Source organism: Helicoverpa zea, chromosome 18 (genome assembly GCF_022581195.2).
Source record: "Helicoverpa zea isolate HzStark_Cry1AcR chromosome 18, ilHelZeax1.1, whole genome shotgun sequence".
NCBI classification, from domain to species: Eukaryota; Metazoa; Arthropoda; class Insecta; order Lepidoptera; family Noctuidae; genus Helicoverpa; species Helicoverpa zea.
The window spans coordinates 6,823,589-6,851,447 of NC_061469.1; the positions used below are offsets into that span (position 1 = coordinate 6,823,589).

Below are 27,859 nucleotides of genomic sequence, written 5' to 3' on the forward strand. Positions count from 1 at the left end.
CTAAGTGGAATTTATTTATTTAATGTAGGAAAATGTCCAAAGATATTCAGTTGTTCTCCGGAGTCGATGACATGTCAGTCGACGACTTTCTTTTCGAATTTCGCACAATTGCGGCGATAAATAAATGGAAAGAAAACGATTTTGCACTACTACTAGGTGCATATTTGCAAGGTCCCGCTCTTGCGTATTACAAATATATTTATGTCGATGGGATTGAATATAAAACCATATGCGACCAATTAAGGGCAGAATTCCCTGATAATGTAAATTATGTAGAAAAATTCTACAACGCTCGACAGGAGCAAGAAGAAGAATTGTTGTCATATTATTATCGTCTGGGTGGCTTACAGACAAAAGCGAATATCGTAGACGACAATATTTTTATAAAAACATATTTAAAAGGGCTTATTTCTAAATATAAAGCCATATTAAGCTCACAACTATTCGCAACCAAATCTGAGCTGCGTGAAACGCTGGTTCAAGTGAGATATTTGTTCGGAAAAGAACAAAATCAAATTATCAATTTGCCTGTCATTCCACCGAGGAATGATGACAGGAAATTCTATGACGAGGGAAATAAAAGAAATGCCCCTTGTTCACATATTAATACACATAATGCTTTTAGTGTGGAGAAAGAAGCACCGCCCAGCAAAGATGTGGAGATGGAGCAGCATGATGAGGAGCAGCATGCGGAGCAGCCTGTGGAACTGCTGGCGATTGGATCGGAAGTAGAATATAAGTCTGGTGAGACCGGTCCAAATATTAATGTGTTGATTGCTCAACAGGAGTTCAGGGCGTTAGTCGACACAGGAGCGTCGATTTCCTGTTTATCTGAGGCGTTCATTTCAGAACTCAACATTAAATACACCAAGAACAGTTCTTATGAAGCTTCTTCAGTCTCTGGTGCGCAGTTGAATGTACTGGGCGAAACATACATCAATCTTTTGATAGATTCGTGTTTATTTAGGCATAAATTTCTAATTATAAAAAATATTCGCCAAAATATAATTTTAGGAAGAGATTTTCTTTCCAAAAATAATTGCATTATAGATTTTTCCAAAAATCATTTAATTTTGAAAAGGAGTTTTGTTTCAAAATTTATTCATGCTGACACTTTAAGAAAAAAAGTGTCAGAGTCAAATAAATTGACAGATAAGGGTCACCATAGTGATAAAAATAATGACAAAACATTAGGTGACATTGACAACAAAATAAAGAAAATTAATTATATTTATTTTCGAAACAAAATGAAAGCAAAGTATAATCGGAATAAAGTTTTGCGAAAGCGACATAAACGTGTTGTTTCGAAATCTAGGAAGACTTCCACGTCATCAAAGGTATTAAATAATGCGAAGTTTATGAGTTCTGGTTATTGTTATTGGAAAAATGTTAGGAAAAATAGTAAAAATAATTATTTTTGTTCTTCAAAGGGGAGGATAGACACCCAGTATAAAAAACGTATTCCTCTGCGTAATATTAATAGCAATTTAGAATTTTTAAATAGGCAGAATGTAAATAAATATAAATATAGAGAAAATTGTGATTGATTTATATGTTTCTAATACGTGTTTTGTAATTACATGTTACCTGGAACGAGTTGTACGAGCATTGCCGGTGAAGGGATAAGAAGGTGAGCTACTCCATCTTCGTGAGAAGATGATGTCCACGGCAGAGCTACTTCATCTTCAATATGAAGGAAGATGAAGATAACCAATGTGGTCAAGCCTGTGTTATTTTTATAAGTTTTTTTTTACATTGCTCTGTAAATCTGATCCCAAAATTATTATCTGATTTGGTTTTGAAAAAAAAATATTTGGATGGTGAATTGAGGTTGAGATCAACTTCGCAATAAGGGGCATAGCCTCGCGAAGAGTGTTTGCTTGACACAATGGTTTCTGCCGAAGATTTATGATCCCTATATTTGATTTATTTATTATTTAATATTCCAAAATTGTAAAAAATAATTATTGGGTAAGATGTTTAATTATATCACGTTAGGTGAGAAACTTTGATAACGGTGACTTATCCCTTCATCTGACACGTTAGCGTCCGGCGAAGTTGTAAGTTATCAATACAGAGTTTTTCTTCGCTTAAAAGGTAATCCCTTCAGGACGGGTGTTCACTTTGAATATCCTTTGCTGTTAGCAACACGCCACGCAACTTTTTCGCACGGTTTTTGTTGCGTGCGAGTTAATGCTAACGTGCGTTATTGTGGTGCAACATGGCACAATTAAATCATTGACTACGCATGTTATCGTTAACTATCCCATTGTAAGGGACGTGTTATTGTTAATTCCGTGCGTAGGTAAAGTTCTGATAGGTTTAGGCAGGTAACATTTATATGATTGTCCGCCTAAAGCTGCGCTTTTGAGATAAAGTTCAACTTTATCCTAAGGGCGTAGCTGATGTAGAGATGTAGTACTGAAGTAGATTAGAAGTAGGTTTTATTAATTGTAATTGATACTGGCCGGACAATGATATAAATAGAAATAGAATAGTTTTTATATATTGAAGTATGTGACTTCACCCCCGAGTCAGCGAATAAACGCAAAGTTAAAGTTATTATTGAATGTTTTAATTTAATATCCTGAAGATCCCCGGTTCCTAGCGCACCACGCGCTACAGTACCTACCTACCTTAATAGCACTTGTATCGAATATACATAATAGGAGAGTTGGTATTTATTTTAACACAAATTTTTAAGTAGGTTGGTATTTGCTTTAACAATTTTAGTAAAGGGGTTGCCGACCTCTAGTGACGAAATCTATACTAATATTATAAAGCTGAAGAGTTTGTTTGTTTGTTTGAACGTGCTAATCTCAGGAACGACTGGTCCGATTTGAACAATTCTTTCGGTGTTAAATAGCTCAGGAATTCTTATCGAGGAAGGCTATAGGCTTTTTATCCGGGTTCGTGCAGAGGTTCCCACGGGATGCGGGTGAAACCGCTGGCAGAAGCTAGTTCGTTATAATAAGGCTCACGTTCACCGGCAGATATGATTTCATAAACTGCCCATATATACGAGACAATTTCTGAAACACAAAACTGTAATTATCCAATTAGGTATCAATTTCATCCATTCGAGAGGTTCATAACACGCCGGAATCAATTTATGTTCTACGACATAACGAAAGCAAAGTAATTAGGCTATGTACCTATGGGCGGAATTTTAATCCGTATTTAACGTCGTGTAATGGAGTTTAAAAAAATGTTTTTTGTTTATTTTTCAGATAACGGTGAATGAGTTAATCTTAACCAAGCTCGACAACTTAGTCCATAATCGTGAGTAATTAGCATTTTTTATTTATTTTTATTTATTTATTTGTTTACATCAGGCAACTAGGGCCCATAGAAAGTACAATACATACATAATTTAATATTGCAATACTTATAAACTAATACATAAAAAATAACAATAATCACAAAAACAATTTCTATTTGTTGACACGAATAGGCGATATAAGCTTTTGTTCGATACGTAGCGTAGATACAAATCATTTCAATATTGGTATTTTTAGATCTTTATTCCTACCTATCTTCCTGCTACCGGAGGTGGAAACAGCCTTAAACAGCATTTAAAAAAATAAAAAACCATTTCTAAGGTACCGTGGTAGTTGCAAAACCGCAGTGCCCACTACGGCAGATACACCACTGCCTACTATGCAAGTGAGAAGAAAAAAAAATCTTAAAAAACTAATTACACGTCACGTTCAGATAGTAAAGGAGGTACTACGTATTTGTGACAATCTCTTTTTTGCAGATCCTATGGAAACCTTGTCTGAGGATGCAAAAGTCACGATCAACAGTATAAGGTCATCATATCATGCGCACGAGAAGACCCTAAGCTTGATTACCGAACGAATAGAAATAGAAAAGGTCAAGTATCAAATATCCTTGATTTCTGACAACGAAAAGGCTCAACGTGAAATGCAAAAACAACAGGAGATGCAAAATGTGTTGAGCGAAATTGAATAAAAAGATCCTACCTAAAGCGGTCTACACACCAAAGCTGCTGGCTTGACGGCATCCCTCTCCACTCACTCAGTTGCCTGCCGGCTTTCATAGAGTATTTGGCAATTACTAGAACACCACATGCCGCGGCTGTCTTGCCGCCGGCATTGCCGCCGGCAAAGTCGTTCGGCTTGGACATTCTGAAACCGCCGGGTTAACCCGCCGGGCTGTGCCGCCGGGTCAGCGGCTTTGGTGTGTAGACCGCTTTACCCTACCAACCTTCTAGTAATCTAGTACCTACTTCAAACTATCCTTTCTATGTTTTTTTCTCTAATTAGTTCTCTTATTATTACTGGCTACCTGGAACCTGCGCTCATTAGATCAAGTTCATCAAGTGTATGTGTGTATAATTAAAGCTGTGTGGTAAAATTAGGCTTTAGAATATGTATTTTTTATTAATAATTTAAATAAATGTCTATTTGACGAATTATTCGTTTTTCTCTTCTTTTTCTTTGCTGTTCTGAGTAGGTAATGACCAACTTTTCGATGTGGCCTGTTGTTAGGCCTCGAGGTTTATAACTTTGCTTGGTAGATCGGGTATATCTTGTACCTATGGCCAGTGGCGGTTTACTGAAAAAGAAACTAAATTTCTAGGCCCTCTAGATTTTTTGTTTCCGTTTCTTAAATACATTCAGCTAATATGGATAAGTACATTGGTAATTGAATATTTTAAAAGTAGCGGATTTCAATATTGCTACACAAAGGTGAGGCCTGTGCGCCGCAGTGCGATCGCGCAGCGCCGCACAGCGGTAAACCTTGGAACAATCGACGGCTGCCATCTTGAAAACGCGTTTTTTGGTGATACCAGTCTTAAAAACATAAGTAATTAATGTTTTTTTTGGTACACGCTGGTAAAACAAATAAGTTTGTTGTTCGGAAAGCGAAGATGTAGGTATAAATAAATTTTCACTAAAAGTTAATTATGTGTTTTGTTTTTACTTTTGTTAGGAAACTTAGTACATTTTAGGCAGTCCCTGGACTGCACAATATTACGAAGTTGTGCAAAATTAACGTTTAGGATTAATATTGTTTGTAGATCGTGCAATGATTTTGCAGTGAACAGCATTTTAATTCCACAGTATTTTTATAGTAATATTGTATATTTATATTGACCGTCTAGGAAGTTCCTTACAATGAGGTCTCTAAAAACTCGAGTTTGGAATTTTGGATATTGATGTACAAATACGAAAAATAATATAATTTTTTTTATTGAGATGAATTTGATTAAACAAATAATATTGATGAATTTATGTTTATATTTTGGTGCTTTAAATAAAATGTGTAACATTTATTAATCGAAATTTTACTTTAGTCAATTATCTTGATTTAGTAAGTCTGTGGTGTCTGTTTTGGTCACATCACTATCATTTAGCAACATGGCTGATTTGCTTGGCCTAGCATTCCAAATAGGTTAACGTTGTGTTCTAAGTTTTTCTGTTTGTACATATAGCATTGTTTGGTGGTACTTATAAATAAATTTGTGTGTTGTGTAGTTGTGAAGAGAGCCGTATATAATGTTATAGTGTATTTCATAAGCATAAGGTAAGAATAATAATACAAACGACTGTCTAATTGGCCATATTTAGTTGATTCTCAAATGGCCGAGATTGTAATGAACTTGTTTCTTTAATTAGGTATCGAAGTATTAAACCATGGATTTCGGACACCCTCCGCCGAATTTGGGGATGCCTCCTCCTGGCATGGGTATGGGCATGGGCATGGGACCACCCATGGGTCCGCCCGGTAGAAACAACATTCGTCATAATTTTAGACCGTTCAACTACCAGATGCGGTTTCCACCTCAAGGGCCACTGAACATGACTCAAGATGATTTCGATGGTAAACGCTTACGTAAATCCGTTATGCGAAAAACTGTAGATTATAATGCTGCTATTATAAAAGCTTTAGAATGTCGCGTTTGGCAGAGGGACTGGCGGGACAGGCACGCGCTGCAACCCGACGCTATGTACACACCTGATCTGTTACCGCCACCCTCTTATCCCGATAACCCTATTAATGCTGTCACTACTCGATTTGTTAAAACTGCTACCAACAAAATGAGATGTCCAATTTTTGCGGTGGCTTGGACGCCGGAGGGTCGTCGTTTGATCACTGGGGCATCATCTGGAGAATTCACACTATGGAATGGGTTAACATTTAACTTTGAAACAATACTACAAGCTCATGATTCCCCTGTGAGGTCAATGGTTTGGTCTCATGGTGAAGGCTGGATGGTAACTGGTGATCATTCAGGATTTATCAAATATTGGCAAAGTAATATGAACAATGTTAAAATGTATCAGGCACATAAAGAAGCTGTTAGAGGTATTAGTTTCAGTCCTAGTGATTCTAAAATTGTTACATGTTCTGACGATGGCACATTGCGAATATTTGATTTCTATAGATGTCAAGAAGAAAGAATATTGAGAGGTCATGGTGCTGATGTTAAATGTGTACAATGGCATCCCACCAAAGCACTCATTGTGTCAGGGAGCAAAGACAATCAACAACCAATAAAATTATGGGACCCCAAATCTGGGACAGCTTTGTCCACTCTGCATGCACATAAGTCTACAGTAATGGATCTGAAATGGAATGATAATGGCAATTGGCTCATAACAGCATCTCGTGACCATTTACTTAAATTATTTGATATCCGTAAATTAGGAACAGAGCTACAAATATTCAGAGGTCATAAGAAAGAAGCCTCTAGTGTAGTTTGGCATCCTACTCATGAGGGTTTGTTTTGCTCAGGTGGTTCTGATGGAGCTATCTTATTCTGGAATGTGGGGACTGATAAGGAAGTAGGTTGTATTGAAGGAGCTCATGAATCTATTGTCTGGACAATGGCCTGGCACCCTCTTGGTCACATATTATGCTCAGGATCTAATGACCATACATCAAAGTTTTGGACTCGAAACCGTCCTGGAGATCTTATGAGAGACAAATATAACCTCAACACATTACCACCAGGTGTTCAGGATGACCATGACTTAGAAGAACCAGCAATTATACCTGGCATGGGTCCTGAGGATAAGGTTGAAATATTCTCCTCTGATACTGATAAGGTCATTCCAGGTTTGGATTTGGATACCACTTTTGTTCCAATGGAGTTTGAGAAAAAGGTGAAAAAGGTACCATACAGTAAACCTATTCCTAGAAACTTCCAAGCACAGTGGAATCATGGGCCAACTAATGATGATGCCGCTACTGAAGCATTGACTCAAGCATTAGTTGAATCTGTGCCAGGTGCTATACCTCTGCAGCAAATAACACCATCAGCTATATTTATTTATGGGAAACTTATTCCAGTAGAACCTGGTTCCAAACTGGAGAAGGCTATATCTGATGGTCCTTTATCATTGAAAAAGTACATAGCTTCAGGAGAAATAGAAGAACTGCATGATGTGATGCCTCATTTAGAAGATGATGCTGATGACGATAATTACCAACCATTTGAATACCCTGAACCTGGAAATGAAAATGACAATCCTGATGAAGAAAATAATGAACAGGAAAACTATGATAATTATGATCAAGATAATGAATATTATGATAATGAAATGGATGTGAGTGAACAAAACAATCAAGGCGATGAACAAGGTTTTAACAATGGGCCACCTGAAATGAATAATATGGGATCTATGAACAATATGCCTCCACCAATGGGCAACATGATGCGTCCACCTATGCCAATGGGAAATATGGGTCCAATGGGTCCTCGTCCACCAATGGGACCTATGCATCCTATGGGTCCAATGCATATGCCGCCGCCACACATTGCCAACATGATGGGTAATATGCCTCCAATGGGTAACATGCCACCCATGGGTAACATGCCACCAATGGGTAATATGCCAGCACGTCCACCTTTTCCCGATAATGGATTTAATAAACCGCACTTCGACTCTGGGTATGATAATCAACAATACTCACAAAATGATGAGGATTACAATGAAGATGAATCATCCTATGATCAAAACTATGATGACGATGGTTATAATAATGACGACAATGGAGACGACGGATACAATAACAACAATATGCGGAATCAGAGATGGGAGGGTGGCTATAGAGGGCGCGGGCAAGGGCGCGGCAGAAGTCGCGGCATAAACGGCCATGGTGGGCGAAACAACTGGAGGGGTAACAGCGGCTCACGCGGCACTTCCAGAGGTCGCCGCGGCGGCGGTGCCAACAGGAGCTTTAGAAGAGGCGGCAAACCCGTACCTAACTAGCACAGCGCCGCTTTGTTCAACCTTAATATAGACTTTATTATTATTAATTTCTTACGTTTTAATCGAGACTTCGAGACGTGTTTCGAAAGTGTTAAGACAATACAGTGATGATGTTGCAAAAGGTTGTACATAATTTTTATTTACGCCTTGTATTTTATTTTGATAAGCTAAACACATAATAAAATTTATATTATGTCACAAAACATTAGATTTTTGTACAGGTGTGTTTTCATCTAAATTGCTGCAATCATTGGTAAGTTAATCAGTTTCTTGTGTATTAATACTGTTGTCCAAATGTTAACATGTTATTTGTTATCGTATCAGGTAATTGTTTGGTCAAGAAGAAAAGGGAACATCGTCGTCGGTGTATTCCGGAGTCGGGCACAGCAGCAGGTCGTAGAAACACTCATCTTACGTCTGGATGATATACGTCGTGCGATCATCTCTACATCTTCACCATTCTTATAGTAAGAGCCTGGTATTTTTTGAATTTGTTTTGTCAATAATAAAGAAATAAAGAATCTCAAATGAATAAAGTTTTACCCAATATCCAATTTTGTAATAAAATATATTTGACAGATTGGGGTTGAAATAAATGATTAATAAATGAATAAATATCACCCTGTCCAAGGGCCCTCCTGTCCTTATCGTGCTAGTCAGTACCAACATTATTGTTAAACATAAATGTGCGCCAGTGGTTATGTTTTGAAATTAACCCTTTATGTTGCCATTATTCAATATTTTGTAATGGCGTTAGGTTGCCGAATTTGTTTATAATTCTTTAGAATATCAATAATATTTTTTGTTGTTTTCTGATATTTAGCGGTTAAACATTCTGAACGAATTGATTGGAAATTTTCCCATCGCCACGTTGTATGTCCATAGTAAAAAGCATTGCAGTATTTATGAGAAAGTGGAATATTTATAATGCGACGTAAAATTACCTGTTCGTGATGATTACGCTGTTTTTATGTGGCATTGCTATGCATGCCATACTGTGAAGACTAAGCATTATTTTTTTTTTTATAGTAAAACATCGACGTTTACATTAATGAAAAAAACGAAAATATTTTGTGCATATTGCTTAGGCACCAGCTTCTACCAACGGTTTCACTCGAATCCTATCGTGGATTTCGAGTTCCCTTCTATGCTCATCTTATCATCCATTACTTCATAAAAAAATAGTCTATCCCGAAGTCATCGGGACTAATTTCGATTAACATTATATAGGTACATAAAACATGATTTGTTCTTTCAAATGTTACCATTATTTTTATTTACATGCATTAAAATCATTTTGCGTGAGTACAATTTAGGACAGCTGTGAGCTAATTGAAGTTTTAGTAGTTGTACAAAGTACAGTTTATTGATGTCAATCGCGCGCGCAGTCAGCAGTTCCACGCTGACCCAAATATTTAGTTATAATATTAAAATTATTATAAAGTTAGTTAACGATCGGTCACCAACCAAGCCGCGTTTGCTCATACCATTAACCATTAACATTTTAACAACCAATATACCATATTTCTACCATACGAGTTTTTACTATTTATTTGTTGGATTTACGCCCAACAGTAGTTCAGTTCAGAATATGTAAGGTAGCTGCTGTTTATAGGTCGTAAAATATTTTATGACAATATACTGACTCTCCCGCACATACCAAAATTCCTTTTCCCTTGGACAATCATCGAACTTGGGTCAATAGCTATATTTCAACTAAGTAACCATAGGAGGTTTGATTGATAACACAACATTGTTGAATGAATAAAATTTTGAAAATTCAAAGGGTTTCATTTGATACCGTCGTCAACCTACATCAATAAAGAATTGTTGAGAAATGAAATGTAGTTTTAATTTTTTTTACGTTTCGCCCCTGCCTTGTTTGCTAGACACAAATAGTCAACATAAGTTTCTTTTGTTCCAGATGACCCCTTGGCGATGGTTGAGTTGGCTGTTAATGATATTAGCATGTCGAGCGAGCCAATTCGACAATGGTGGCGACAAAAACGCTATAACAGATATGAACGACAATGCTACAGAACACCTTGAAGCTATTAATGGCACGCCAAACTATAGACTGATTAAACCAGACAAGAGTCCGCAGTGGTTCCCGGAGCCGCAGATCAAGCTCGACAGCTGCGTGAGGAGAGCTCAATGCGAACCACTCAACAAGACGAATTGCTTGGGGACAAGGCTGCCCTATGACAAAACGAGTATTCACCTCACGTTACATGAAAATCAGTATCAAATTCAGACTCAACTGGAACTCTATAGAGAACTAATAAATGTGCCAAACTGCTGGGCCGTTATACAGCCTTTGCTTTGCTCCACTTTCATGCCCAAATGCGAACGAATACTGGGCCAAGACATGGTTTATTTGCCCTCGTATGAAATGTGCAAGATTACAATGGAGCCATGTTCGATACTGTACAATACCTCGTACTTTCCGTCCTTTTTGAAATGCAATGTTACATTGTTTCCTTCGAGATGTGAGAATGCAGTGAGGGAGTTGAAATTCAATACTAGTGGGAAATGTCTGCCGCCCCTTATACATACGGATAAACCGTTGCATTTTTATGAAGGTGAGTTTGGTGAACTGAGTGATTTCTATGTCATAAATGAACCTTTGCATTCTAAACGCTGGTTTATATTCTAGGAATATCGGGATGCGGCCTGCCGTGCCGGGACCCGCTGTACACTGAAGACGAGCACCAACAGATACACCGCCTTGTGGCGTGGGGCGCAGGCGTGTGTCTCGCGCTCAACCTGCTGACTGTGGCCACGTTCCTGATAGACTGGCGTAGCGCCAACAAGTACCCTGCACTGGTCATCTTCTATATAAACGTGTGCTTCGCTGTCGCATCTATGGGGTACGTCCGACTTCAATGGCCTTACTACAAAAACTTTAACAACTGTTTTACACTTGTCTAAAAAAAATGTGTCTCCAAAATGAACCTTATGTCAACGTCATAATTTGACATTTTTTTAGACAAGTCTTAAACTGACGTTAAAAAGTTTTTGTGGTAAGACGGTAAATATTTATCTAACTTAGTACTATGTAATGCGATTCGATTACTTTAATGCGAAGTGCAATAGTGGGAGACAAAGATACAACCCGAGATATGTCATGGTGCCGTCCTTATTCCACGCTACGAAGTGTCACATTATGGTCCTAATAAAGTTGACGGTGTTGACTTATTGACCCAACAGCCACGTCGGTCTTTAATTTAATTAAGCCCATTCTCATGAGATCAATTAACGTTTTCCATTTATGGTAGACACTTTCGCAACTGTCATGGTTTTAAATTATTATGTTATATAACAGTAATAAATCAGTAAAATTATCCAAGGCTGTTAAGTTTTTGTATTTACTATCGTATATGTGATCATTTTATTGTTGTTGTATGACACGTTGACTATTTTATTGAGCGTTAACTATGTAGTCTCAACAGCGATTTATATCACATTTTATTGTCTCATTGTTACAACGTTGTTTTATTATGTTCTAGTTAATGTGATGAATACAAAAATGGTACATTGAAAAAGTTAAACAATTAAAAGTAATTTATAAAAGTTAGGGTTATTCAATTATTTAGGAGACTATTTTGAGATCCAAAAAATCGATATCTTATGACCCAAAATATTCTAGAAGGCGACATCAGTTTTATTGTCTGTCACATATTTTTTTTTACAGGTGGCTGATTCAATTCGGCGTAGGATCACGTGATGACATTGTCTGCTCAAAAGACGGCACCAGGCGACAAGGCGAACCTTCTGCCGAGGAAAACCTATCCTGCGTCGTAGTTTTTGTACTGGTAATTATTTTTTAAGCTGAGAGTTTGCGCATCAAAGCATCTGAATACATAACAAAATGGTTTTCATATACGATTATTATAAAGATGGATAAAGTATTGTATTTCTTTCTAGGTGTATTATTTCATGATGGCAGCTTGTGTTTGGTTCGTCATATTCACATATGCTTGGCATATGAGCTTCCGTGCTTTGGGTAAGTTTGAACACTAATATCTACTTTAGCACTAACGTCATCCCAGTAATGTGGAACTACACCTCTTCAGGAGTATTTAACCGTTTACTTTCTTCAGCTTGGTATTTATACTTTTTACACAATGTGAAACAGCGGACTTATGGCCAATAGGCATTCTCTACCGGTCTACCGGTGGTGTAGAAATCACAGGAAAAAAATAACTCCTAGATTTCAATGTGAATATTTTATTTATAACATCACCATATAATCTCCCATTGCAGGTAAAATCCAAGACCGCATAGACAAGAAAGCGGCGTATTTCCACCTGGTCGCGTGGTCACTACCATTAATCCTCACGATAGCGACGATGGCGTTCGGCGAAGTAGACGGCAGCAGCGTGACCGGCATCTGTTTCGTGGGTTACGTCAACCATCCGATGAGAGCGGCGCTTTTGTTAGCGCCCTTGTCGGTTGTGCTGGTTTTGGGAGGCTACTTTTTGTTAAGAGGTTTGTTGAATTTTGTTATTGTGTCTAGATTTTGTCTACGACTTCGTCAAACCACGTACTGCCCCTAGAAAATAAGTAGTCTATCTCTGTCCCCAGATAACTATCTCCATGTGGAATCATAAATGAACTATCCCAATAACAGATATGAATGCTAATAGTTTCACCGGGGTGCCATGCCACATCCACCTAACACCATATTTTTTTTAATCATTTATGTATAACTTTCAATATTAGACCCAACATTTGCCCTGTCCCTGTAAACTGTAAAGCTTGCCTACTCATTACGAGCAACTGCATTTATATGTGCTATTGACCTAATTAAAAAAAAAGTTTTATTTCATCAAAATTAAAGCCAACATTTTCCCCAGGTGTATTCTCCTTAATCGCGGTCCGGGTGTCAAGCAAAGACGTGATTTCCCCTCGCGCCGCCAACAAGATCCGTCAGACTATAACGCGCTGCTCTCTCACGGCCGCGCTCGTGGCTGTCTTCATATGCGTCACCTTCGCCTGCCATATCTACGAGTTTAGAAACGCTGAGCTCTGGAAGGAGTCTTTTAAGAAGAATGTTATGTGAGTAATATTGTGTACCTATGTAAAAATTAGAAACCTTGAATTTTGAACAGCACTTTTTTTGTTAGTACATACTTTTACATTTAACTTTTGATCAAAATATGGTTGATGCTCATTGATGAATATGTCACTTCGTTGCATGCGGAGGGATCAAATATACGAAGCAAGCTATGTATTTAGACAGCAAACTTCGCTGAGATATTTCATTTATTTACAACTAGCAACCCGCTCCGGCTTCGCACGGGATAACAGTATTTCCCCACTATTTAATCTATGTTATTATACATATAAACCTTCCTCTTTAATCAGTCTATCTATTAAAAAATAAATACAAAGGGACAGGGACAGAAAAAGCGACTTTGTTTTATACTACGTAGTGATTATTTAATTTAAAATTTTATCACAGTTGTCGCCTGGAAGCGCTAAAGCAGCCCGAGAAGGAGTGCTCCGTGGGCGCCCGTCCGTCGGTGTCGGTGCTGCAGCTGCGGCTGCTGTGCTGCTTCGCGGCCGGCGCGCTCATGGCGTCGTGGACGTGGACGCCGGCCGCAGCCGCCGCCTGGAGGCGCTACCTGGCAAGGTGTGGTATGAATATACACTACTTACTTTCTATAGATTTTTTGTACCTGGGAAGTGTATAATTAAGGGTGAGATAAGTGAGCTGAATAGCGCTAGCTGTTTTGTGTAACAAGGCGTCTTGTTTTTGTAAGTAGAAATGAGTCCGATCTTTTCCCAAGCAATTTTATGCTACATATACCACCATTCCATGCCTACTTACATGATTTTCCTTCACCTTCATAAGACTGAAAAAGTCAGTTTTTTTTTTTTCAGATTTATTCTGCACTATAGTTTTTGTGCAAAGGTTCAAATGATGTTCAGTTTACCACATTTATAAATGAATTCTATGTATTAACAATTTAGAGAATTTGCACAAGACATTGATCCTAACATACATTCACAGGAAATGCGGTTGCTCAGTCGAGGAAGAAGTGACGCGTCGCGCTCGCAAGCACGAGCTGATTGCTCGCGCGTACCGTCGGCGCGGAGAGTTCGCGGCGCGAGGCAGGCTTTCCATCTCGCTCGGCGGCTCGAGGCAGGACCCTGTGGGGTTGTGCATCGACCCCACCTCGCCTACTGACTACCCTGATGATGCTAAGCACGAAAGGTTAGATTATAACACTTTATATCGATATTTTGTCATGTAAAGGTATATTGCTATAATTTTTATGCACACGCATATTAATTAGTGCTGAAATTAGAAAAGGTAATAGAGACCAAAATCCTTTCAGTGGAGAATTATCATCATCGTGGGCGGCGACCCTGCCTCGCTTCGTGCGGCGCCGCGACGCGCTGGTGCTGCCCACACACACGCACCACTCGCTCAGCTCCACGCCCGACCGCCGCAACTCTCAGGACTCACAGATCAGTATTAGCCTACGCCACGTATCCGTGGAATCGCGCCGCAACTCGCTCGATAGTCAGCTGTCCGTCAAGATAGCCGAGATGAAGACCAAGGTGGGTCGCCGCCGCCCCAAGCACAGCAAGGCCAAGCGCAAGGCCCGCGCCGCCTCCAACCGCAAGGAGAGCACCCCGTCCATCGAGAGCCAGATCAGTCGCTACTGGCTGCAGGCAGTCGCCGCCAACAACGATCCGTCCCGCGAGGAGGTCAAGTTCAGCTTCGACTGATACTACTCATATCGTGATATTTATCCAAATTTGCAACTCATGCATAGCACTATGAAAACTATGATACTTATAAAACGAGTATCCGTGGATTGTTTACTTATAATAATTTACACTCACTAGATTTAAGGATCAAAGTTCAAATTAGAATTGCAAATGCCCAATGGACTGCTAACTGTGAATCAAGCACACATTTTAGCCCTTTATTATTTTAAGGGTTTTTAGGGCAAGTTAATTTGTGATTATCATTGAAGATAAGGAAACAAAGACTGATCAGAATCTCAAAGGAGTAATGTTTTATATTTCTTCTACACTAACAATATCCATGACAATGCATTTTTGTGATATTCATGACCTCTACATGTGCCATAAAACAAAATTATAAAGGTAGCACCTCAATGTTTCATTGGAATCGACTGAAATAGTTTTAGCATGTAAGGATCAAGTTTCTTATCATACATTATTGTTAAATGATGTTGAAAGCAATGTTGAAAACTTTCTAATATTTAATTTTTTACGAATATTTGATAGAATATGTTGCTTGTCCATAGAACTTGTGTACAAGATGTGGTTGTGATACCAGATATTTGTGAGGCTATAGTTTTGATGATGTGGACAATAACATCGCCACTTATTTTTTACTATCTACTTAGTATTAAATGTTGATCCTCAAAAGTTTTGCACCTGGCGGCTACAATAAGACTCACGTTTGTGTATAAGACATGTATGTATATTATTTTTATTTAGTCTGGGCTAGCTTTAAATTTTGATATAATTTTGTATAAGTTTTACTACCAATAATTTACTTATGAACTTAATTAACTGTACAATATAATGATACTTTTTTCATAAAATGACTTTTATTTGTCAGACGAGAGAAAAAGAGTGCTTCCATTGTTACGACCAGAGACCACACACACCCCAGTATAAAGATGAAGTCGGTATTGTGCGGAAACTGTAGTGGAGTCGTGAACCTGAGGTTGGTTAATTTGTAACGTGGAGGAAAATAAAAACCTTAATTATCCATTTACCATTATAATTGAGAACCAAAGCAAGCAACTTAGTGTCCCAGAAATACTTGTATTACCTGTGTAATGAATGTCATGTATTTTATTTACTAGTGATAAAATCTATAGTAAATTAAAATATTACAAATCTACGATACCTATTGTACAAGATTTGTATAACTATTGGACGTTAACAATGCTATCAAAATAGCTTAGTATCACTGCATACGCGATCCTAATTTATTTATAGAGGCAAGATAAAATGTAACAACATATAATTTGCATATATTAGTTTGTAAAAGAAAAACGTTAACAAAATATTATGCAAAAGATTCCATTCGATATTTTAGTGAAATAAAATATACTTAAAATTCTATGAAGAAAATATGAAGTCGCTTGTATCTCTCCAGTTTGACATTAACAGAAAAAACATGCTTAGTACATGTTTTTGAAAATTTCAAACTGTAAAGAGTGTCGTATGAGATGAAATGTCAAAGACAAATTATCGAATGGAACATACAAAGTATACTTATCCTCAATAAAGGTGAACAAAATTATTATGCATTGTCATCATCGTAAGGTACATTTAATCACAGATGCAACTTTATGAGTGGCAAGAATAAATTGATTAAGTACTTAAACACATACTTACATTAAAAGGTCGTATTTCAATATTCGAGTGAATCCAAATAATCGAAGATAAATCTTATGATCTTCTAGCTAAAGGTGATGGTATAAAGATAGCTTGCTCTGCAATTAAACTTGGTATTTTATCATCTATAATAAATAAATAATACTGTGCCTACATTCCATTGCAGAGCAAACGCTTCTTTACATAAAGAATTGAAAGATGTGGATAGTAATTTGATACAAATGTAAAATAATGTTTTCATAAAAAATATCTTCAGTATTATTTGCATATTATCATTTCCATTATCTTAGTGAGAATAATTTGTTGTTACTGGAATGTCATAAACTGAATTTCAAGATGACTTTGTATTACAGATACTTATACCATTTTCTCACAGCAGTCTTGATTTTGGAAATTAAGTTGTTTTCAAAAAGTTGTTATAGACCCGGTATTTTTAATTAAGGTAATTTAATTAATTTAGTTATCATAGCCATTCTAAATCATATTAAAATGCTGACCAGCATGCATAGTAAAAATCAAAAAGATAGGAAATCAACACCAAAAGGAACATAATTTTAACACTTATTCTAAAGCAGCCCAGTATAAAAGATTGGCCGCTGTTAGCTTATTTTTAAGTAAAAATTGCACGATTTTATTACAGAAAACTCGATCTTTGGTGCTTACAAACTAAATATTTAAAAAATCACAATGTAGAAATAAATTCGGTTTAAAACCTAGCAAATTAGAAACTGTAAGTAGATGTACACAACCAAAAAAATAACAAACGTTAAAAAAACAAAGGAAAACTTATGATTATGTGCAAACTTATACCGTTTAGACGCGACTTATGAGTACCGTATGTGCACACAACTAGTTACCTAAATTGTAACCTATATGAGCTACCTCGTCTCAGACGACAAATAATAAAATAAGACCTATCTAAATAGTAACAAAATTATCTAGTAATAATGTCATATCACACGTTCACAGCAGTCTTTCCTACGATGTCCTTGCTTTGCGTATATTCTTCTTTTCTGCATCGGTGAAGCCAAGTATGTTCTCGATAGCGTTGAGGTGTCCCTGGTGGTTCTCAGGGTCCGTAAGGAAGTAATAGATAGCCGATTTAAGGAACTGCAATGTCACTTCTGGATCTACGTTGGTCTTGTTACCCTTCTGCGACTGGACAATGCGACGGTACATTGCCTGAAATAAATAACGTCTTGTAAGTATCTTTATTTGGATGAAGTGTGGGGTCATGCATTTTTCTACAAACTTCTATGTTAGAACTGTTTACACAAATCTTTTTTTTTGGGTTAATCACAAGTCCCAAAATAATCTGTATGCTTCTTAATGTTTTGAAAACATTGAATCAAACGTTTATAAAGTTGCAAAAACGTTTCAATAGTCTTTAAATACCGTGTAATAAGCGGCGTGAAATGTGGAAAGCTGTAACCTTTGCAAATCATTGCATACTGTGATTTGAGACTATATACAATAAATGAAGACAGATACTCAGAGAGACTCAGCCAAAAAAGACTTGTGATAACTTAAAACATGAAGACACTTTTTAATTCTACTACTATACAAGCTATTTCCCGCTTCGACCGCGTCCCGAAGCATCAATTTGTGCACTCTGATAAAAAGAGTTATTTAACATTGTAATATTTTTTTACATCAGGCCAGCAGATCCTGAGAGCGTCCAATCAAACAAACAAGCAAATTCATCGACTTTATAATTTTAGTAGGTATACACTAGTGATTTCTAACCACCGGATTTATCGGGCCTATTCATTCGGTTTTGAAAGCATGGATGCGCGTCAGGGTTTTTGCAGCGCGAAATCACTGTATAGCAAGCGCGAGTTTGCTAAATAAACCCAACTTAGACGTGAAAAATACGGTAGTGTGAAATCAGACTTAGGTAGAAATAAACATAATTACAATTTCTACTATAGTTCGGCCATTCAGAGAATGCGTTCCTGACACGTCGCGATTGAACTGACGACGTAATAACATTCATTGATTATTGATATAATAATGTTGTTTTAATGCTCCTCAATTGTTAAAACGGTAAACAACCAGCAAAAATATTTTTATCGTAACTGCAACGCCATTGCAAAGTTACGTCGTCAGTTCAATCGCGACGTGTCAGGAACGCATTCTCTGAATGGCCGAACTATAATTACCAAAACTCAAAACTACGTAAATAAAACCATTGTCTGACACCTGCATTAATTAGGCCATTCGAATGTATTAAATGCGTCAATAAGTTTTAACTAATTAATGCAGCTGTCCATACACTTTACTTAAAAATAATAATCAAAAAGTAGGTTCATAAGATAACCCAAAACCAAAAGAGGCTGTTTCAACCAAGTAGGTTACATGCGAAGCTAAGGTTAGGCAAGAATTAAATTAAAATGTATTAAAACGGGTTAGTTATTACCAAAGGAAGCCTTGCTAAAGAGTGAAAATTAGTTGTAAGCTCTATCAATACCATACCACTACAACCTATGAAACTATTTACAATAAAAAAAACTAAATCTGCAAGTAGGTATAAACAAAATCAACAAATCATTATAACACAATTTTAAAAATCCTACAATACAACATTTAAGTCCAAAACCTTAAAGGAACATTAAATTAAAAATATCAGGTAGGTATGTAACAATGTATAAATGAATTAAACACAATTAACATTTCTCCTAATAGCCTGTGTAGGGAAGCAGGGTGTAGTGTACAAAAAAATAATAAGAAAATGTGTTCAGCAGCGAGCACTGCTGGTCCGGTATAAAAATCCAACCTTTCGAGCTCCTAGGACCCATAAAGAAACAGCCTCCTTTGCACTTAGTAGTACTTGTGACTTTGCTGATCGGTCCTCTGTGAATGCCGTGTCCTGGAATGCACTACACGTTAAAGCTGGCATATGTTAATGGCCACTACATGCACACACTAACACTAATTCCGTGTACAATGCTGTGGGTTAATTAGAATCAAAACTGTTAATCAACTTCAAATGGTGATTGTATCTCTTTCTATTTCTAAAGATAGTAGATAGATTAGTTTAAATTGAAATGTTAGAGTTTGAGAATGATTTTAGAACAGGATAGTGAGAATGTTGGAGGTATCACTGTGAAAAATATCCTTTAATTTAATCATAAAAAAAAATTATTTTTTTTTGCTCAAGAAAATTGAGCTGTAGCGGGATAATTTTCAATGTGATTTTACAATATTTGTGTGACCTATTTAGGACAGGAAGGATATGGGGAGAGTAACTCACTCGAACTTTCTCGAGCTCGGTCTGAGTAATCTGCAACTGCTCCAGTAGTTCCTCCACGGACACGCGGCTAACTTGCCCCTGAGAAGTACCAGGTCCATTATCCTGCAACATTATACATACTTGTTCATTAACCAATTTACTTAGAATTTTCAGATTCAAATTACCTATTATTATAAAAGAGAAATAAGTACTTGTAGAATATAGAACTGTGTCTGTGTTTTTGCTATTGACACACTTTATTAAGGGTCCTAGTGGCTAAACAAAACAAAATACAGTCAGGGCAGATAATAAATAAAAAAAGTGAAGTACCTTATCAAGCTCAAACTTAGCAGCTTCAACCCCTTTGTTGTACATCTGCAGATAGATGGAGCGGTGTCTGGTCTCTTCCTCCTGAAGCTGCTTGCTGACCTCTTCCAGCTGCTTCTCTAGAGAGTGAATCCTCTCCTTGGCTTGCTCATAGTTGGGCAAAAGTTCACAATACCGGGTGTTCACATCGGCAAGCTTTTGCAGCAAGCCCTCTACTTTATCATTGTGCTGTTTCTTCATCTCTTGTGTCTCTCCAACATGAGCCCTTATTATGTCTTCTATCTTCTTCTCGTAATATGATATTAAACTACGACGCTCCTCATCTCCATCTCCTATCTCAGTCATACAGGACGCCTCATGTGTTAACATATGCACAGATTCTTTGGAATGTAATGATGAATTTGTGAGATCATCAAAATGCCCAGAGTCAGTGAAAGAGCCCTGCATTTCATTGCGACATCTTGTTGGTGTTTGGTTTTTGAACAATGGACTATCAGTGATGTCAAATGATCTGCAAGCATCCCCATGTTTAGGGCTGTCTTGCTCAATGGATGCTTCATCAGCATTCTCTCTAATTGTGACTATCTCGCTGGAGTTGGATTTTTCATCAGGTGAACATATTGATGCCTTATACAGCCGTAGTTCTACAACTTCTTTAGTGAGTTGGAATATTTCACTATCCTTTTTCTCAAGGTCTTTCTTGGCCTGGCTGAGGAGATTTTTGAGTCTTCTTATTTGTTTCTGTGCACGCTGAGTTGGCGTTAGATATTCTTCCCCAGCGAGGCCAGCATGTGATGAGCAATGTAACACATAACGCATAGATCTTCCACTAAATGTTGTTCCATTGAAAGGTGCATACCCTGCATCAACAGATGCAGCGGTGGCAGCACTTCCATAACTGTGCAGTGATTCATCATCGGGTAGGTCTTCTGGAGAGCCGGGCGGAGTGTGAGCAGAGTCAGTCATACTCAACTTCCTGTCCAGACCACTCTCTGTTTTTAAGCAGGACTTTTTTGGCTTTTGTAGAGGATTTGAATTAAATGACTGAAAGATAAGAATAGAAGTGTGAGAATTAGGTCAGAGAAATTATACTTTGTTAAGTCTATTTTTGGATGTACTTGACATGACTGTTTGAAAACAAATGCTTGAGCAGATTCTATTTATGAGGTGGCATCTTGTAAGTTGTTAAATTAATCTAGGTTTACAATCAAAACGACGATCAAAACAAATTGTGTACAATGTCTAACCAGTTTGGAATGATGTTATAAATTATTTAACATATGCGTGGCTTGACTACAGTCGGTAATGAACATGTTTTATAGATACGTTATCACAAGAGTTGAAGGCTACTCACATGGCTCCGCTGGCGATGGCCAGGCTCCTGGAGTCGTGGCACATCGCTGCGCTGTTTCTGGTGTGTATTTTCCGTGATTATTGGTATTAATTTCCGCGTTGCTAAAGGCGAGCGCTGCACCATTTTCTCCCCGCGCAGCCGCAATGAGGAGCTGCGTCGGAAGTTCCCGGTGACATTACCCGCGCAGCAATGTTCATCGTGGAAGTCAGCGACCCTTCTACTATAATTCCTGTTCATTTTCTTCAATAATTCACATCAGCGTAGTGTACTGGAAGATAAATAAAACAGCTGTCTGAGACACATTCACGCCGCGCGGCAACTAAACGTAATAATCTAATCTGTGACATTTCTGTTTCAGCACAGTATTTTTTCATAACAATAAAGCAAAGGTACAAAATTTTTTGGCGCCTTTTGGAATGCAATATTTAATTATACGTTTTGAACATATTTTTATGTAGTACGTACCTAATTGCTGTCTTTTAGGTTGTTAATAATATATTTAGGCACCTACTTAAAAATGTGACACAAATTTATATCACGTCCTTCAATTCACTTCAGAAACTACCTATGAAGGTGTTGAAGTGTTAACCACCAGAAGTTAAATGCTGCTTTTAATTCGCTGACAGTGAGGTTAGTTATTCTTAAACTTACCTGCAAATAATACTCATACAAACCAACTAAAATAATATTTGTTCAGACAGTTTGTTGCCTATTTTTCTACAATAGGTAGGTACTAAGTTTGCGTTCTCAGCACTATTCATAGTATTCATACTGACATACAACAAAAAAAAACAAAGCGTTCGAACAATTTCCCAGGCCTCCAAAAGTGACCCAGTTCCCGCATGGAACGTGGAAAACTGTCCTTCGCGAATATAAAACTGCATGCACGTAGCGCAACTGGCGCAACACTTATATTTATCTACCTACCTACTTCCTACATTTTAAACACATACCTGTCTACTTAATTTCGATTTGGTATGAAAGAAGTAAGTAGGTAGGTAAGTAAGGTATGCAATTAAAAAATGAAGCGGAATTCGTTTGCGGGAAATGGGTTGCTTTAAACAATAACATAAATGAGTAGTTTTTTTAACGTGTTTAGAATAGAATTGGCAGTTTTTGAGTGCTGTTTAGGTAAACTGTCGTCTTAGGCCTCAACTTAGACGTACTTATCATTAGCAATCATATTTAAATATACCTAAGTAGTTTTGTTAAGTTATCCTGAAATTAAAAAAATATATATTTAGAATCCTTTGGTGACCGTACTTAATTTATATGTAGCAATTTAATTGCCTTATGTATAAGTCAAGATAAGAATGTTTGATACTTAAACTTTATAATGCTTGAAATTGTACAACAGGTACCAAGCAGCCTAGGTAAGTGTGGAGGAGCCGATATAACAGTGTTGTAAACGGATTATTACGACATCATTCACCGTTGCACAACTCGGTCAAAAATTATTATCTACTTACAAACATTATGAGAAGAACTTATGTATTAGACCGTCATTGGTCCATACACATAGATAATTATAGCACGATGGTAGATACAAATAAATAGCCTGACTCACAATGTGTCTGAGATACCTATGCATTATATTATATCTATGGAGATATGTCACAGCTAGTTTGATTAGGTACCTACACAAAAAAAAAAATCAACCTCAATTCTTAATTTATCGAAGAGGTCGACCAAGGATAGTGAATTTAAATAAAGAGTGAAGAGTCTGTAACCAGGGGAGCAAAAAGTTCAAAAGGAACACATATTTGTATCAAAACTACTCTATTACGCTCCCTGTTACGATTTGACAATGAAAAATAAATAGCTGCTAGTTTTTTCATACGGATTGATTCAGTTGGTAATTATCTGCCATGAATTGTTTAGTACATACTTAAAACTTTTTGCGTTCATAACAAGTTTCAAAGTGCTTACAAAAACTTGTCGATTTCTCACCATCTCATTAATTTCCTGGCAGGCGTTTGACTTCAATAAGCAATTCTAATTTTCTATAGCTTTGTTCATGTCTCATACAGTTAAGTTGTTTTACTTTTTATTGGCAATCTTTTTTAACATTAACTGCTCTTCTAGGAGACACCTTTTCTATAAAATTCTATCAATAAGGACCTCTAAGGAGGTCTGTACCTACTAAAGGTGAATTTTAATTTATGCTTGCAGTCCGCTACTCTTTTCCGAAACTTTGGGCATTTTGTAAGTCTATCGGTACCCAGCCATTTTGAAGATTAACCGGAACAGACGAATAGACTGTCAGGCTTGTTCAAAATTCACTTCCATTGAAAATAAATGCTTCGCCGAAATTGGTCACTGAACCGTTAGACTGCTTTTGTAGCGTAGTAAATATTCGTAATACAGTGTTGAAATTCAGTTTTGTAAGAAATTACTTGACCAAGTTACTAGTACCTACTTAGGTAGGCTATTATCTACTTGGTCTTTAGTTAAGGTGCTTTGAACTTAATGTCCCTTTTGGTCCCAATCACTGCATATTACCGGCACGTAAAAATTAAAGTGTTGCTTACAATAAGATTATGCAAGGTTTAATAGAGATAAACGCGTGAAGATGCATGAAGGTGAATAATTATCGTAATGTGATTAACAATGTTTGTATGTTTGTGTATTCTTTTAATGTTGTTGGTTCGAATTTGTTAGTAAACAATGAATATGTACCTACTTACTTGATTTTATTGTACAGTTGGAGTTCTTAATAATATAATACTTATGTAGCTAGAAGTACGGACACAATGGAAGGGGAGCACCAACCCTTAGCATAGACACTCTCTGACGTCAATCTACCTATTTTTATCATAGCCCACAAGATAGAAACAGTAGGTGTTCAATATAAATATGAGTTTTATACGTGGTTTAACAGCACAAAGAAACAACGACTCAGCAGTTTGTTTGACCTTTTTAAATAAATTAAATATCACGTACGACTTGTATTTGTGGACACAATTTCAGTATCTAAAGAAGTAAAAACAATTACTTAGTTCCTGTGTATTTTACATACCTATATAGGTATTCAATCAAATAGGTACAATGGAGATTATGTAAATCAACAGAAACCTTGATATTAGAAAGTCAACACTTATTGCAATTATAAAACTAATAATATGTTTATTATTTAACACGAATCTCTAATTAATAACTTAGTTCTTGCATCCGTAAAGGATTAAGTTTAAAACAGAAGTGGACTTTTATACTGAGTATAAAAAGGGCACTAGTCTATGGTAGCCATGATTGGGTTCAATATTTCAAACTTCGAATTATGCACGGGTTGCAAAAAATGCCTCCAAGATTTGGCACAGTAACTTAATAATGAGTAATGAAATAACTTTGAAGCCTAATTAACACTTTATGCAAGCTAGCAAAATGCGGTTTAAAGTTTAAGTAATATACTTATATGTTAGATAGTTGACTAATTAGCAAAATGTTTGCAAAACTACTGTGTATGGACATGTCAGGTACAGTAGTACCTACAACTGCGTATCTAATTGTTATTCCGCGATCAATATCTAGGACGACAATTGAATGACGTGTGCCGATTTCTAGACCAATAAACCAACATCAATCATTTTTTTTCGCTTAACTTATGGCTGGAGTTAGCCATTAGGGAACTAAATGTTTCCTGTGATTTACTTGGAGTTCGATCAACTGCTAGTACACAGAACTATTATATATGCAGCATACTAGAAAAGTATAGGATCTAATGGGTATAACTTAATTAGCGATTTTCGTAAAGGAACGGCCGGCTACTACTAATGTGTTTATGACTGATTAAAGTGACAGAAATCCATAAAAAAAAATAATAACCAGAGACAAGCATACGAACAAATCCTTACCTCATTATTAAATAAAACACAAAATAAGTACTCACTGACTTAGTTTTCCTGAACAACAAATGATACTAAGAAAGGTACGCACTCTATCTATTCTACGCTACAAAAAGTCTGAAATAATGATGTAAGACTTATATTTCTTTACGCAAGCTAGGATTCTCAGGAAAATGCATTTTGAAATTATATAGTATGACATAAGCAGGTATAATCTACTACCATGCGGGTGCAACCTATCATAAATCACTCATTCTGTGTCATTCTATACGTAACTACACACAAATTACTTAGTAACACAGCACTAAACATATTATTTTGTACTTACAAAGACTGTAATCAACAAAGTAAAACTATTGTAGGTAGGAATAAAAAAATATCCTATCAGCCAGTAAGTTCACATACCTACTGCATATATAGATAGAAATAGGTACGTAGGTACTAATGGTAGCTGGAAAAGCTATTTTCCAACCCTACTGGCTATCTACTCTGGCCGGGTCGTTATGGGTAGCGTGATCTGATATCGGCTTCTATCGAAACCTATGTGGGTATCTTTTAGAAAACAGTGCCAGTATTTTCCACTATATGATACGTATCGTGGGAAATGCATGCTTTTCTTTTCATATTTATGAAAATTGAGACTTTATGTTAGAAATCTGTATTTACAAATGTAATAAAGTGGAAACATTTTTTATTTGTTTGTTGGAGAGCTGGCTATAATATTTTATCTCAGTACGGGCACAAGTTCCCTCGGGACAAAGTTGGAACCGCGAGAAAACGGATAGTAATAAATAAGGTGTTTGTTGTTTAAAATTAATCAACAAATCGCCTCAAAAATGATGCATAACTGTTTTACGTGACCGAACAATGAAGCGTTCAATCAATTGTTTTGAAACCGCATTGAAATCAGTTTATCAGTTTGTAACGGTCGATTCGTGATACATAATGATAGGAATTTTATGTTCCTTAGCTGCACGTTCGATAATGAATTTGGATGCAATTAATATCACATAAGGATGTAATAATATTCGTGTGTGCAGGTAGAAATTGTAAAGGTAAAAAGCCTTCAATTAAACAATTTTATTACTAAAGTTTACGCTCAATCGATTTTGTTTGGATGCCACACGCTGAAATTATAATAACGTCATGAACAAGTAGACTGATTTCCGCGTAAACTGTAAACTCTCTATTTTTTGCACTATCTGCTATGGTTTACTTAGTTTTTTTCAAATTGTATGGTTTCGCCAAAGGACTTGTAATTTGAGACGTTGTTAAATCACGTTCAAGGCCATTTTCATTATTTGAAATTACTTTAGTAAGTATACATATAGCGATAATATAATTATTTATTATGATGTAGCAAAAAAACAAACATTATTCACACGTTGCGAATATTCAGGATCGAATAATTTGTTTTGTTTTTAATGCTGCTTGCACACCGAACGTCAATTAAAAATATTCAATGCAACAACAGAGATTTGTAATGTGTTAAAAAGTTCGAAAAACTTACCGGATGCACTGTCTCACGGAAAGTGTCTCGGGTCTCACCGCCGACAGTGAAACATTATTTATTGCCCGTTGAAAGTGAAATTAAATCAATCATACTCACTAATTGCATCTTGCACGAATTTTCCAATCTCCTTGGAATTCAGAGAAAACATTCTCGTAGCAACATGAGCAAAACACATCGTATCGCACAAAGGCAGTTCGGAATACGTCACAAGTCGGTCGCACAATCGTCGTCGAAGGGAAAACTTAGTATCAACTCGAACATCGCAAATTACATAGAGTAAACCATCCACGTTAACTTTTACGCTAAGAATGTTGCGGCAAGTTGTCGAGGCCCGGAGCGCAGTGCGTGCTTGGTCAATGTTTGTTCACGGTGTGTTGCCGCCGCCGCCAGCGCCCCTCTGCGGACACGTTGTCGCAACGCCTGCCTCGCCGAATCTACTCCATTGTACTCACTTACATTACAACACAATACCTGCTGGAAACGCATAAAAACGCGAATCTAAGAAATGAACCCGTTACCTTTTTTGCTAGAGCAGCGAGACGCCGATGTCTCGAGAGCCAGTGCTTGATGCGCCATCTGGTGGTGTTATTGCGCTGCAACGTCCGCTCTAGTTGCAGTCGGCATTATGTAAGAGCCACTACCAGGTAGTTCTGTTACTTTATTATCAAGATTCAGCATGTATCATGTTGTGGCCTACTTTTCTTTTCGTTATCAAAATGTATGATTCCAGAAAGAGACCACGTAGCTCGGCTACGGCGTAGCCAGGAAGGCAGAAACATAATGTATCTAGCGTATTGTTATTGTTTTAAATGATGCAGTTATTTATATGTTATGATTATAAAAATGCCAATAGTGGTAATTCATAAGCGATCAGCAACTACATTGTCACTCGAGCGCGGATGGATTGGCGGCTAGTTTGTTCTGGCACAGTAATGGCGACATACT

At 37.0% G+C, this 27,859-nt stretch overlaps 3 protein-coding genes across 7 annotated transcripts; 2 read left to right on the forward strand and 1 right to left on the reverse strand.

The window, feature by feature from the left end:
* The first annotated feature begins 5,389 nt into the window (after window positions 1-5,389).
* Window positions 5,390-15,841, forward strand: LOC124639093 (protein smoothened). 3 transcript variants are annotated; one of them, XM_047176318.1, is made up of 10 exons: window positions 5,390-5,553; window positions 10,171-10,828; window positions 10,903-11,116; window positions 11,941-12,061; window positions 12,174-12,252; window positions 12,513-12,737; window positions 13,106-13,307; window positions 13,714-13,884; window positions 14,266-14,469; window positions 14,594-15,841. In XM_047176318.1, the coding sequence occupies exons 2-10, from the start codon at window positions 10,171-10,173 to the stop codon at window positions 14,988-14,990; spliced, it is 2,271 nt and encodes a 756-aa protein (XP_047032274.1). In that variant the 5' UTR covers window positions 5,390-5,553; the 3' UTR covers window positions 14,991-15,841. The 3 variants fall into 3 exon arrangements, with proteins under 3 accessions (XP_047032274.1, XP_047032273.1, XP_047032275.1); XM_047176317.1 differs by lacking the exon at window positions 5,390-5,553 and adding an exon at window positions 5,721-5,850; XM_047176319.1 differs by lacking the exon at window positions 5,390-5,553 and adding an exon at window positions 8,512-8,713.
* Window positions 5,408-8,449, forward strand: LOC124639092 (pre-mRNA 3' end processing protein WDR33). Its single transcript, XM_047176316.1, has 2 exons — window positions 5,408-5,553; window positions 5,646-8,449. The coding sequence occupies exon 2, from the start codon at window positions 5,664-5,666 to the stop codon at window positions 8,244-8,246; it is 2,583 nt and encodes an 860-aa protein (XP_047032272.1). The 5' UTR covers window positions 5,408-5,553; window positions 5,646-5,663; the 3' UTR covers window positions 8,247-8,449.
* A 165-nt stretch (window positions 15,842-16,006) lies between the features above and the next one.
* LOC124639094 (protein quick-to-court-like) lies at window positions 16,007-27,285 on the reverse strand. 3 transcript variants are annotated; one of them, XM_047176320.1, is made up of 6 exons: window positions 27,011-27,285; window positions 21,560-21,827; window positions 20,209-21,249; window positions 19,900-20,001; window positions 19,423-19,515; window positions 16,007-17,828 (listed from the first exon to the last, which is right to left on the reverse strand). In XM_047176320.1, the coding sequence occupies exons 2-6, from the start codon at window positions 21,794-21,796 to the stop codon at window positions 17,625-17,627; spliced, it is 1,677 nt and encodes a 558-aa protein (XP_047032276.1). In that variant the 5' UTR covers window positions 21,797-21,827; window positions 27,011-27,285; the 3' UTR covers window positions 16,007-17,624. The 3 variants fall into 3 exon arrangements, with proteins under 3 accessions (XP_047032276.1, XP_047032278.1, XP_047032279.1); XM_047176322.1 differs by lacking the exon at window positions 27,011-27,285 and adding an exon at window positions 25,446-25,463; XM_047176323.1 differs by lacking the exon at window positions 19,423-19,515.
* Between the last annotated feature and the right edge of the window lie 574 nt (window positions 27,286-27,859).

Excerpts from the sequence above, each read along its gene's own strand:
- LOC124639092 (XM_047176316.1), top strand. The coding sequence starts at position 5,664 with ATGGATTTCGGACACCCTCCGCCGAATTTGGGGATGCCTCCTCCTGGC.
- LOC124639093 (XM_047176317.1), top strand. Across the intron at positions 10,829-10,902 it reads ACCGTTGCATTTTTATGAAG|GAATATCGGGATGCGGCCTG; the intron begins GTGAGTTTGGTG and ends TTTATATTCTAG. Across the intron at positions 13,308-13,713 it reads TCTTTTAAGAAGAATGTTAT|TTGTCGCCTGGAAGCGCTAA; the intron begins GTGAGTAATATT and ends ATTTTATCACAG.
- LOC124639094 (XM_047176320.1), bottom strand. The coding sequence starts at position 21,796 with ATGAACAGGAATTATAGTAGAAGGGTCGCTGACTTCCACGATGAACAT. Across the intron at positions 21,250-21,559 it reads GCCATCGCCAGCGGAGCCAT|TCATTTAATTCAAATCCTCT; the intron begins GTGAGTAGCCTT and ends CTTATCTTTCAG. Across the intron at positions 17,829-19,422 it reads GGGTCCTAGGAGCTCGAAAG|GCAATGTACCGTCGCATTGT; the intron begins GTTGGATTTTTA and ends TATTTATTTCAG.